The sequence below is a fragment of the Trichosurus vulpecula genome, chromosome 4 (genome assembly GCF_011100635.1).
Source record: "Trichosurus vulpecula isolate mTriVul1 chromosome 4, mTriVul1.pri, whole genome shotgun sequence".
NCBI lineage: Eukaryota > Metazoa > Chordata > Mammalia > Diprotodontia > Phalangeridae > Trichosurus > Trichosurus vulpecula.
In genome coordinates, this window is record NC_050576.1 from 291,815,406 (window position 1) to 291,828,162 (window position 12,757).

At 38.9% G+C, this 12,757-nt stretch overlaps 1 protein-coding gene across 1 annotated transcript in view; it reads right to left on the reverse strand.

The window, feature by feature from the left end:
- Nucleotides 1-12,757, reverse strand: part of UNC80 (unc-80 homolog, NALCN channel complex subunit) — a 227,958-nt gene that overhangs the window by 142,558 nt on the left and 72,643 nt on the right. Inside the window, exons 18-20 of the mRNA XM_036755726.1 lie at nt 11,899-11,991; nt 4,911-5,119; nt 4,437-4,543 (exon numbers count right to left, since the gene is read on the reverse strand). Coding sequence (XP_036611621.1) covers nt 4,437-4,543; nt 4,911-5,119; nt 11,899-11,991 — 409 coding nt within the window. The remainder of the gene's footprint in view (nt 1-4,436; nt 4,544-4,910; nt 5,120-11,898; nt 11,992-12,757) is intronic.

A 12,757-nucleotide genomic window follows, 5' to 3' on the forward strand; every position in this document is an offset into this window, starting at 1 on the left:
CTCTACTCCTTCCTTCGGAAATGAATTTTTTTAAGCACATACATTTATTTCAGGTCCTTCAGGATTCTTCAATAGGCTAGGTTAACCATTGTAGTATATTCTCACATTCTGATAAAGATATTGCAAAATAAATGCCATAGCCAGAAAGCGGATTGTATTTTTGACAATGAAACATTGAGAAAATTATTTAGTGAACAATGGTGATATCATTTTCCTAGTGTATCATTCAAGGGAGCTTCAATGCAAAGTCATCGGCAAAACCACAGTCTTCCTTCATATAAGCCACTTCAAATGAATCATTAAATACTAAAGAGAGCCAAACAGAGTAAAATAATTCTCCTAGAAAGGCTCAGCATAAATTATTTTGTCACTAATGCACTATGCTTAACCTTGAAATCATATGTTTCTTGTTCTAAAAATTAAAGTATATTTCTCCTTGGCCCGATAGTTCTTATTTTTTTTTATATACTTCAAAATCCCAAGGCAGGAATGATAACAGCAACAAAATACATTTAAAAAAAAACAAAGAAAATGAAAAGAGATGAGAGTGGAAATGGAAATTAATCACTTTTTGTTGCCATTTTCTTTTGTTAAAGTTCTTTATTCTCTTCTTTATTTTCTCCAGAGCTGTGATTTCATCTGTGTAGAGAGCAACTAGTGAGGAAACTATCCACCAATGCAGAGCGGCTACTGTTTGGCAATTCATAATATGAGAGAGTGACTTGGTTTGAACTGAAAGTTTAAGTGGGGTTTCACAGCCAGTATATCAGAGACAAGTCTGGAAACCAAGTTCTTTTGGTCTTGCAGGCCAGCTCTCTATCTACTAAACTAATTTTCTTCTCTAAAGTGAATCTTATACACATTATTAAGTAATTTGAAGATTGTGGTTTTATTACGATCAATTGAAAATCTTTTATGTTTGTTTGAAGACTTCTTTTGGCTCATAGTTACTCAGTCTGGAATTAAGAAAAAACAACCACAACCAAAATATCGTATCCCCAGGAACTAATATTGCCTACTATAACATAGGTACTTAATTAAATGCATGTTAAATGATTGAAACAAACAACAAGAAAGGACTCCAAGTTAAGGAAAGGATTCCGGACCAGAGACAGTGGCTTCTTATTAACTCTAGGAGCAAAAGCAAATGCTCTGTTTGGCCTTCAAAGCCCTTCATAACCTAACCCCTTCCTACCTCTCTAGTCTTCTTCTAGCTTATTCCTCAACACATACTCTTGGTTCAGTGACACTCGCTTCCTGGATGTTCCTTGAACAATACATTCTATCTCTCAGCTCCGGGCATTCTCTCTGGCTGGCCCCCATGCCTGAAATGCTCTTCCTCCTCCACTCTGACTACTGATCTCCCCAGTTTCCTGTAAGTCTCAACTAAAGTCCCACCTCCTACAGAAAGCCTTCTCTAGCACCTCTTAATTCCAACACCTTCCCTCTGTTAACTATTTCTTATTTATTCTGTATATAGCTTGCTTTGTCTGCATGTTGTCTTCCCCATTGGATTGTAAGCTCCAGGAGGGCAGGGACTATCTTTTGTGTCTTTTTCTGTACCTAGTGCTTAGCATAGTGCCTGGAACACAGTAGGTGCTTAATAAATGTTTATTGAATCTAGAGCTGGATGGGACAGCAAAGGTCATCAAGTCCTACTTCATTTTACAGATGAACCAGGTCTTCACATCCTGGACCCTTCCTACCTTCCTAATCTTTCTTTCACCTCACTCCTTCCCATGTACTCTATAAACCAGTGACCTTCATACTGTTCCTCATGCAAGACACTGCATCTCCCAACTCTAGAGTAGGAATTTGAGCTCAGTTCCTTTGATTCCATATCCAGTGCTTTTCCCACCTCATCCTGGGCATAAGGAAGGTCCAGGGACATTAAATGGCTTGCCCATGATTAAGAGTACGATTTTTTAGCTCCAGAGCCAATACTTGTATATACCCGTATTTCCTTTAGCGAAAGCTTCACAGAAGCAACAGAAAAAACACCACTTTTACCAACGTACTAATGAAGGGAAATGCCAGTAAATAATTCATGTAGGAAATAAAGTCATTTTTGTATTATAAACTTTAATTCTAAAAGGAACAAGCCCACATACTACTTGAATGACACCCTTTGTTAACAGCTGTGGAACCTTGCTTTTTCCCTACCAGTTTAATGTAATGTTGGTGTATCATGGGGTCCTTGGTATGTTGCTTCATCTTCAGTTTCCTCACTTCCTTCTGTCAATTTCTGACCATGAAGATAGAGAGTAAAGGCAGTTGTAATGATTATGGAGCAGAGAGTATATGATTGGTGTATGTATGTATGTATGTGTGTATGTATATGTGTGTATGTATGTATGTATGAAAACATCTTTAGAGGCATATGTGGTCCTGTTGACAAGGTGATTAAACTAGCACATGACAGTTTGGAAGTATCCTAGCAAATTCACAGTTATATCATGGATTGGAAAAGGTCAGGAAATAACTCCCATGGTGAGGTGGAAAGATCACTGAATGGAATCAAAGGAACTGAATTCATATCCCAACTCTGGAGTTCTGTGAGTGTGAGTAACAACAAGGAGGCCAGTGCCAAAAGCTGCAGAGAGGTCAAAAAGGACTAAGATTGAGAAAAGGTCATTTGATTTGGTAATTAAGAGATCAGAATCATTTGAGTAATCAGACTGGAAGACAGATTGCAAAGAGTTAAGAAGAGAGAGAGGAGAGGAATGGAGGCACTGATTATAGATGGCCTCAAGAAATCTAGCCAAAGGGGCAGCTAGGTGGTATAGTGAGTAGAGCACTGGCCCTGGAGTCAGGAGGACATGAGTTCAAATTTGGCCTCAGACACTTGACATACTTACTAGCTGTGTGACCTTGGGCAAGTCATTTAATCCCAACTGCCCTGCCTTCACCCTTCAAAAAAAATCTAGCCAAAAAAATTGGAGGAGGGAGATATGGGACAATAGTCAGCTGGGATAGATGGATCAATTAAGGTTTTTATGAGGCTGGTAGATACGGGGGGGGGGGGGGGTATTTGTAGGTAGAGAAGCAACCAGTAAGCAGGAAGAGATCAAAGATTAGTCACAGAAGGATGATAGAAGAAGCAATATGCTGGAGAGGACTGGATGGAATGGGATCACCTGTGCACATAAAGGCGTTAGCTTTGGCAATAGAAGAGTCACCCCTTCCTGTGGGACAGGGACAATGGTAGTGGCAAAAGGCATCTGAGTAAAGTGAGAGGAGAGGAGAAGAGAAAGAAAGTGTCCTCAAATGTTTTCCCCCCCATGAAATATAAGTCAAGGTTTTCAGTTCAGGGAGCTATGTATGACAGGGTATGAATTTGTTGATTGTCAAGGAGTAAATTCAGGTAGGTGATCACATCCTCAGGAGTCTGGCCTCAGGGTAGAGAATTTTCAGGGCATTAGATAGTAGTATGTAAATGGAAAGCTAGAAGATGGAAAGGAGGGAAAGTTACTGGGCCTACACAGGTGACTAGGAAGCACAATGGAACAGGATCTCCTTCCTTCCAGGGCAAGCATAGGCAGAGGAGTTGTGGAAGAGGTGAGACGGAATGTCAGAGAGACTAGCCAATTACAAAATCTGTTTCTCTTCTCTTCTAACAACAAACTATTTACAAGGCCAGTGCCTGAGTGGCCAGCATGACTGTGGCTTCTGTATATGCTAAGGCCATGTGGGAAATAACTCCTATTCAGAAGGTAACATCCTTCTCTATGTGCCAAGTGATGTTTTTCCCTGCTTTGGCTTGTAACAATGGATCAAATAGAACTTTTTACTGCTTTTTATTCTAAATTGTAAATAGTGTGCTCTCTTTCCACAACACCAAGATTCCCATAAACTGTTTATCTTCAACATTAAGAACCTGCCAAATTATAATTATAGACAGAGCTGGAAGGGACCTTGAGGCTAGAGCCTACAAGCCTCTCATTTTACAGACTAGAAAACTGAGATTGGATGAAGTTAAGTGACTTGTTTCAGCTAGGAAATATCTGAGACAGGATTTGAACTAGCATCTTCTTGATTCTAAGCCCAGACCTCCATCTGCCATGCCAACTAGCTGCCTCTAAAGTGTATACCTACAGACTACTACTACTCATCCGTTGTCACTTTCAATCATTCATTCATCATTGCTTTTCTTTGAACTTTTCCAAATTTGTTCACTTTAAAGGCCTCTTTAATCACCCCTCAGTGAACTCCTGGGGTGAATAGTGGGCTGGAATTGAAGTCAGGCAGACCCAGGTTCAAATCTTGCTTTTTCACACTCACTAGTTATGTGACTAGTCATGTTAACCTCTCTGACTCAGTTTCCTCATCTGTAAAAAGAGGTCCCTTCTGGCTCTAAATCTATCATTCCTATGATATTCCCAGCATTGAAAGTTTTATTAGCTCATTTAAATTTCACAACGTGATGGTTAGTTTACCTTCGAGCTTTGCCTGATGAAAGACAGACGGTCTACTGAGCTAATGTCCAAGAGATCTTCCACGCCATCCGCTAGGCCCGAGAGAGATGATCTCTTTAGCCAGTTTCCTATTTAAGAGACAGTCTATTAACATGGCTCAATATTCCCTCCAATCTCAGTCAAGCAAGAATCCCAGCATATGTCCTTAAAATAGGGCAAGCACCTCAACATGATAAGATATGAAAGGGGAGAAATTCTTCAGTCTATATACTTTGGATGACAATGTGCCGGACTGGGCTTTAAATAATACGGTTATGCCCACTGGCCATACCTAGGACATAGTAAATGCTTGGTGAATGCTTTTTGATTAATAGGATGAATTAGTAATATTCTCCCATTAAATTGGGTGGAATTTCTGCTCCCTCTTACAATGCAAGCATGCTATGTACAAAGTAAATAATAAAGAAACAAATAAATAAATAGACCTACTTTTACCTATGGGGAGTTTAAGTTTCTTTCGGAGTGAAATCCGCCTGGACCGTGAGCGTGACCGCCTATCAGTGGTTGTTCCTGAGTGAGCTGTAGTACACTCGGATGTGTCCTGCTCTGACTGGCTGCTGGTGTCACTTGCCGCACTCTGAGATTTGAACATCTTGCGCCAGAAATCTTTGCGTCCTAGGTTTGCCCCTTGCATCTGTTCATCACTGTGAACAAACAAAATCTAGGATTAATAGCAGCAGAACTCACTTTCTACACCTTCCACAAAGCTACCTTCATTTTAATCTTTCTCCCAAACTTGCCAATGTGCATTATCTCATATATAATTTTATATAACTGTATTATTATTGACAAGGGAAGCATCACAGAGTGGGGAAAAGTGAAGATCTTAGAACCAGAAGAGATCTTAGAACTTGGGTATACCTCAGTGATATAGACAAGTTAAGTGACTTGCTATGGGTCATAGAGTTGGTTAGAGTTTAAGGTGGGATTTAAACTAAAGTCTTCCTGACTGTAAGTCTAGCACCCTTTCCACTATAACACTGTGCCTCTCTCAGAAGGCTTGCTCTGATATTGGCTCAGGGGTGTTAAGTCACTCAAACTGTTTCCTGAGAGATGATTATTAAATTTCCAGGATGAGCATTTATATCTCAGAAATTATTCTGTTGATTATAGTCTAGACTTAAGAAAGTGAAGGATAAAAAATTATGCAGATTAAACTGAAAAGTGTACATATTGCATACACTATTTCAAAGCCCCACCTCCCCTGAGACCTGGTTGTTAAATATTTACCAGTACAAGATTTTATTGATTCCTCCCAAAGACATATTGTTACATTGTCAAATGGATGTGCCTTCATTTATTTGCTTTTACTCTTTAAAAAATATGTAAGTGCCTCATTCGACAAGTGTTTTAGTGCCTGTGAGTCATGATAGCAGAGACAATTCATTCTAAAACACCAGTAACTATATAATTCTCATTCTAGTAATAGTTATTGCCAAGCTTAGGGACTGAAACTTCCAACTACCGACAAATGAAATCCAAGACACTTAAGTTTAGGTTTTGGAAATCATCATGAACCAGAAACAAGTAATATGGTCTGTGTTTAGGGGATTTTAAACAATAATTCTAAATTTGCTTGTAGACCTTGGAGGCAGATTTGGAATCTTTCCTAGGTACTGTGTAAGATATTCATTTTTTTTCCTGCAGGTTTTATGGAGAAACATATACAGAATCCAATTTCATCTCCCCAAAGCTTACAAGTGATTCATGACCTTTGAATTCTTATTTGTTAACCTGCAGTTGTATTTTTCTATTCTAAAATGAACCTATGCTACTTGCTAGAAGTGAATTCCTCTGTAGGGTCACATAAAATATTCATGTTTCGTGCAGTTTCTCACCTACTGAGAATTCATGACATTCTGATCAGGGTATGAGTAAACTCTCTGAAGGGGAAAAAAGGATCCAGTGGGATCATTTATCAACTTTGCCTGAGAGGGGGTGGTACATTAGCTTTGTCTAATGGGTTTATATCAATAACGAGTTCCAGAGAAATGAGAACTTAAAAACCACGATTAGTTTGAGTATTACTCAGTCAATGTGACCTTTAGAGAAAGAAAGAAAATTAAAAAGAACAAAGGGAAAGGAAAAAAGAAAAAAAAAAGTAAGTACGTATGTGCAGAGCTGTAAATAATGTGGACCACTGAAGCTTTGTCTTACAGGGTCAACAGGAGAGACCTAGGGGACATGGGTGGGGTCAGTTGTGGACACAATTCAAGGAGGAAGCAAAGAATCACCAACCAGTCTCTTGTCTCATGTTGTCGCCATGGGTGGAGGAAATCTACTGTGTCCTGGCTGTCAATCTCCCACCCCTAGGACTCATCACTATCATAGTATTCCCCTAGGGGCTATATTCCCTCCCTCTCAGGCCCTCCCCTACTTAATATATTAAGTGCAGACTGGATAACATTTGTTGGAAATTCTCATTCATGTAGGGATCTGACTAAATGGTCTCTGTTCTACCTCTGAGTTTCTATGAGTCTGAGTACAACTCCTTTTCTTGGATTTGCCTGGGACCTTCTTTGTTATTATATGCCTTAGTCTCCCTTTCCTCAAAAGAAAGGCTACATACGATATCTGCTCTGTTTCAACTAAAACTAGCTGCTGATTTAAGACATTGCTGAAATACATGATCATGACTATAAAAGATGATTACAAATCAAAAGAGGTGCATGTTTATAGGACATGCCATCAGAGCCACCTGCAGTTAAATAACAAATAGGTTTTCCAGTATAACTTGAAAGGACTATTGATGAGTTTTTCTAATTTTTAAGCACTTACCACATCTGTCACATCATGGGAACACTGATTTGATATCTTTAAGCTTTGCCAGTGTGAGAAGTAGAGAAACTGATTAAGGGGCATTGGGCATGGGGCCCAAGTGGAAAAGGCTCAGAATTCAGGGAAAGAAGGGAAGCTATGTTTATTCAAAAGTAGGATAATGTAGTACTTTTATTTCATGACTGGTACTTCATCATTCAATAGACTCACTCATTCAGTATGTCTTTGAGTCTTCATTCCCTAGAAGTACACAGAAGGCAGTACAAAAGAAGCATAACCCTTATCTTCCAAGGGGTTGAAGGGAAGTGTAGTTTTCCCGGTTTGAAGAGAGGACTGAAATATCAAGGGAGTGAGGTAGAAGCCTTGAGGCACTGGGCAAGTCCAAGAACTTTTAATCTACAAGGAGAGGAGAGGGGGAAGGATGGATTCAGTGATCAGCTGTAGGCAAGGAAGGGTGTTGCTACTCCACATTGAAAATAATGACAAGTGGGGTCAGGTTCTCATTGATTGGACAACATTAGGTCCCTGCCCAAGCACCACTTAATGGTTAATTTTTGGGCCCTCAAGCCTCACAGTGAATGTAAATAAATGTTTCTCTTTTGCCCAGCTACCCTGAGGGTTTTCCCCTACCAGTTTTTTGTTTTGTTTTGTTTTTTATTAAAGGGGCCATCCCTTGACTAACTTCTTAAACAGGCCTATTTGCTGAATGGACATTGCCTCACTCTAAGTGAGAATTCGGAAAGACCTTAGCTTACAAAGGCCAACGTGTCCTGCTGCATCCTGGGTCATCTCTAGTCATCCTGATCTATATCTGGCCACTGAACCCAGATGGCTCTGGAGGAGAAAACGAGGCTGGTGACTTTGCACAGATCTCCCTTGTTGAAATCAAATTCAAGCGCAAGTCATATCATCATCTTCCTGATGTCATGGTCCTCTTCAAGAACGAAGAGCAAACTGCAGTCATGAGTGGTTGAAGCCCTGTCTAGTTTATTCACCCACTTTCGAGCAGTCCTGCCACATAGAATTTGCTGCTTGTCCAGACGTATCTGTTTGTTGTGCTGTGGGAGATGGTGAAGTTATCCCCTCTTCATTCTTTCTCCCCTATATCACTGATGCCTAGTCAACTGGCATTGCTATCCTCTGGAGTTTCTGACTCTATTTGGACCTTGCTTATTTGCTCTGTTTTTATATGAGGAGCTTTGTCTCCAGATAAAGCTAAGTCGATTTTTCTTGCATCCTAAGTCAAGCCAAGAAGCATTTATTAAGCACTTACTACGTGCCAGGTTCTGTGCTAAGCACTGGGAATACAAATACAGGCAGAAAGTTAGATAATCCCTACCCCCAAAGAATCTATTTTGTGTTGGTTGGAAGACAATCTATAAAAAGGGACTGAAAAGTATGTAGATAGGGTAAAGGTACCCAGCATGGGGATATGGTAGAGAAAGTTCTGTGAAGGTAAGTCAGCAATGCACTTTGGAGAGGAATGGAGACACAGTTGGCCTGAGTATGGATATCCTTGGAGGGATCAGTCAATCAGAGGAAGAAGTCACTGGGTCAGAAACTTCTCCAGTGCTTCCAATGTGAAAGAGTCCTATGGACATGAGTGAATGTCTGCCAAAAAGAAGTGGAACACAAGAGGAAGGGAAGGGGAAAAGGGAAACTCAGGCCAAATGCCTTAGATTTAAGAGTGATATTCTATTAAGATTATTTGTTACTGAACAAAGAGGGATTTCAATGTGTACCACCTAGTTTGTAATTTAGGTGGGGATATTATATAGATTTAAGTAAGAATTATAAACTAACTTAGGAATTTTTTATCTCAGTAAGTGATTTTGTGCTATGCTATGAAATCATATCATAAAAATAATCATTGTTAATAATTGGTAGGATATTGAGAGGTATACATGATGTAGTGAAGAGGCACCAAATTGGTACTTGGCCTACAAAAATCCCTGATCTGAAAAAAACAGATTAAAATGTAATTGGGAAACACTTAACAAAATAAATTAAAATACAATAAACATAGATAATGTTCATTTGTGCTTTTCCAAGACAATATGCAGCCCATAGGGATCCATTTCTATTTGACACCATTAGTCAGGCATATAAAAAAAGCTGGTCTTGGAATCAGGAAAGCCTGGTTGCAAGTCTGAACTCAGCCACATATTAACTCCATGATCTTGAGCAAATCGCTTAACCTTACAGTGCCCCCCAAAAATCTATAAGGCTACAAGTTGCAGAGAAGATGCCAATCTGTATTTTTAGAGGAAATTCCTTCTTCAGTCATAAACTGTTCCTCCATCATATCTGAAAGGTGATTTCTTCCTTATTCTTCTAATTGTTATAAACTGTCCCCCTGTCATATCTGAAACATAATTTCTTCCTCATTCTTCTAATTGTTTATGTCACCACTTACATCCAGGTCAATTATCCATTTGGAGAATATCATTTGGAGAATTCCCATTTGGGAATATGGTGAAAGATGTTGGTCTATACATAGTTTCTGCCAAACTGCTTCCCAGTTTTCCTAGCAATTTTTGTTAAATAGTGACTTCTTACTCCAGAGGTCTTTGGCCTTATCAAATACTAGGCTTCCCACACCAGTGAAATTACAGGACCAGTTAAAAAAATGACTGGCATCTTTGTAACATTTCAGTGTAAAGTGTTTTCACATGCATGTGTGATAAGGAAGAAGTGCTATAAGAATTCAGGGAAAGGGAAGAACAAGGGAGATCACAGTACTCAGAGAAGGGATAATAGTGACAGACTAGCTCTATATTGAAGAATGGGTAGAATATGGATGGGAAACAAGAAGGGTGAAGGGCATTCCAGGTGAGCAGAACAACAGACACAAGGCATTATAGTCAAAAAGAAAGATGGTATAAGTATGTCTGGGATATAGTAAGTAGGCCGGCTGGATTGAAGTTCTCAGGCTGAGAAATAAGACTGATGGAGTAGATTAGGCACACAAAGAAGCAAAAAACATAGTAGCCTAATGTTCAATAAACCCAAAGTCCTCAGTTCCTGGGGTAAGAACTCATTATTTAGCAAAAACTGGTGGGAAAAGTGGAAAGTAGTCTGGCAGAGACTAGGTATAGGCCAAACATCTCACACCATATTCCCAGATAAGTTCTGGGATAAATGGATAAATGACTTAGACATAAAGGGTGACATCAGATCATCAGATCCCTGTATGGGGGAATAATTCATGAACAAGGAAAAGGAAAAGAGGATCACAACAGACAAAATAGGTAATTTTGAACACATAAATTTAAAAGCTTTTGCTTTTTTCCATGCAGTTAAATTGGAAGGGAAACAGGTAACTGGGGGAAAAAATGTTTTCAATGAATTCCCCTGAGAAAGTTATATATATGAGACTGATTCAAATTTATAAGATACATTTCCCAACTGATAAATGATCAAAGAATATGACCATACAGTTTTTGAAAGAATGAATCCAAACTATTGATAACTATAAGAAAAAATTGCTCCAAGTTACTAATAATTAGAGAATTACAAATTAAAGCACTCTGAATTTCTACCTCACACTCATCAGACTGGCAAAGTTGACAAAAAGGGAAAATGACTCATTAATGCATTGTTGGTAGAGCTGTGAGTTGGTACATTAATTCTAGAAAGCAATTTGGAACTATACCAATAAATTTACCAAATTATGCATATTCTTTGTCCAAACAATGCTATTATGAGGCATAACCTAAATAATCAAAGAAAGGCAAAAGTCTTACATATACAACCATATTTATAACAGCATTTTTTGTGGTGATAAATAATTGGAAACCAAGGAGGTGCCAATTAATTTGGGTGAATGGCTGAACAAATTATGGCATACGAATATAATTGAATGTTGTTGTACAGTAAGAAATTAAGAAAGGAGCAGTTTCAGAGAAGCCTGAAAAGACTCGTATGAGTTGTTTCAAAGTGAAGTGCGCAGAAGCAGGAGAAAAAAATTATTTGATAGCAATAACAATGTGAAGATAAACAACTTGAAAAGACTTATGAGCTCTAACCAATATTATTAACCTTTTCTGAGGCCTGATGATGAAGCCTACTGCCCATCTCCTGACAAAGGTGTGATGGACCCAGGGTACAGAATGAGACTTTGTTTCTGGATATAGATAACGTAGAAATTTGTTTGTTTGACTATGCAAATTAGTACGAGTGTTGGAAAGAGAATAGAATTTTAAAATGAGATAAAATTAAGTAATAAAAAAGGCAAAAAAGAAATAAGATTGGACAGTCATGAGGTGTATGACTGAGAGGCATTTCTGGTCACCATGTTGAACAGTTTGATTTTTATCGTATTGGCAATAGGAAACAAATGGAAACTTTTGAGCAGAAGAGTGACATTAGAAACAAAGTGGGATCTTGAGAAAATTAATTTGTTCATAGCATGTAGATTAGACTACAGGGTGAATACAATATAGGCAGAAGTCAAGAGGCTCTTAAAGTAGTCTAGTTATGAGATGATTAAGGCCTAGGATGAAGGTGGAAGAATCAGAAAGAAACAAATGAATGTGAGTCATTTCAGCGGACAATTCAATAATTCTATAGTAGAATTTTTCCTTCACTGAAGAGTCATTAACTACTGGGATATGTCTCTGGGACCCTGTCTTCTGATACTTACTGCTCTGGAGTTTGCAAGGGACGGCCAGACATGTAGCTGCGACACTCATCAGGTGCTGATGATACTTGGCCTTTGTCAAGTCCAGCCTCTGACCTGAGAGAATAGTTCATTACATCAATTAAAATGTGCTAATTTCCATTCAATAAAGTAGGCAGCCATTTTGTAAAAACATACTTGATACTGATAACACACACAGTACTAAAACACAATCTCCAACCCTCTTGAAAATGCCATCACTTAATAATGTGTACTTGAGATTAACAAATGTGAATTTAGCTCTTGGCTGCCCCTTTTAAATGTAGGAAAGGGACTGGACCTGTTATTTTATTGATAATAAGGAATTCCTGGCTGGGGAAGCTCCCTCTACCAATGCATATGAACACCTTCTCTCCAACTCAAGTCTTAGAGAGTTGCCTAGAGCAGAGACTTTTTGTGATCTGCCCAGGCTCATACAAACAGAATGTGTTAGGGGGAATCTTGAACTTAGCCCTTCCTGGCTCCAAGTCCAGCTCTCTATTTACTACATAGTCCAGCCTCTGGCATTCTGGGAGACACTGGAACTGTGATTTCACTCTTATGTAGAAATCTTAGATGAGGAAACTGTGACTCATAATCCAAGAGAGTTATCTAGAGCAGAGATGACAAACATGTGGCCCATATGGCCTGTAACACTGCCAAGGCCAGAATCAGATTAAAATGGAATTGGGAAACATTTAACAAAATAACTAAGAATATAACAAAATGAAGATAACATTACATTTTAAAACTAAGTCAATATGCAGCCCACAGGGATCCTTATGTAGAGATTCATAGTCCCCAGTTCTTTTTGACTTTGACACCACTGGTCGAGAGCACTAAG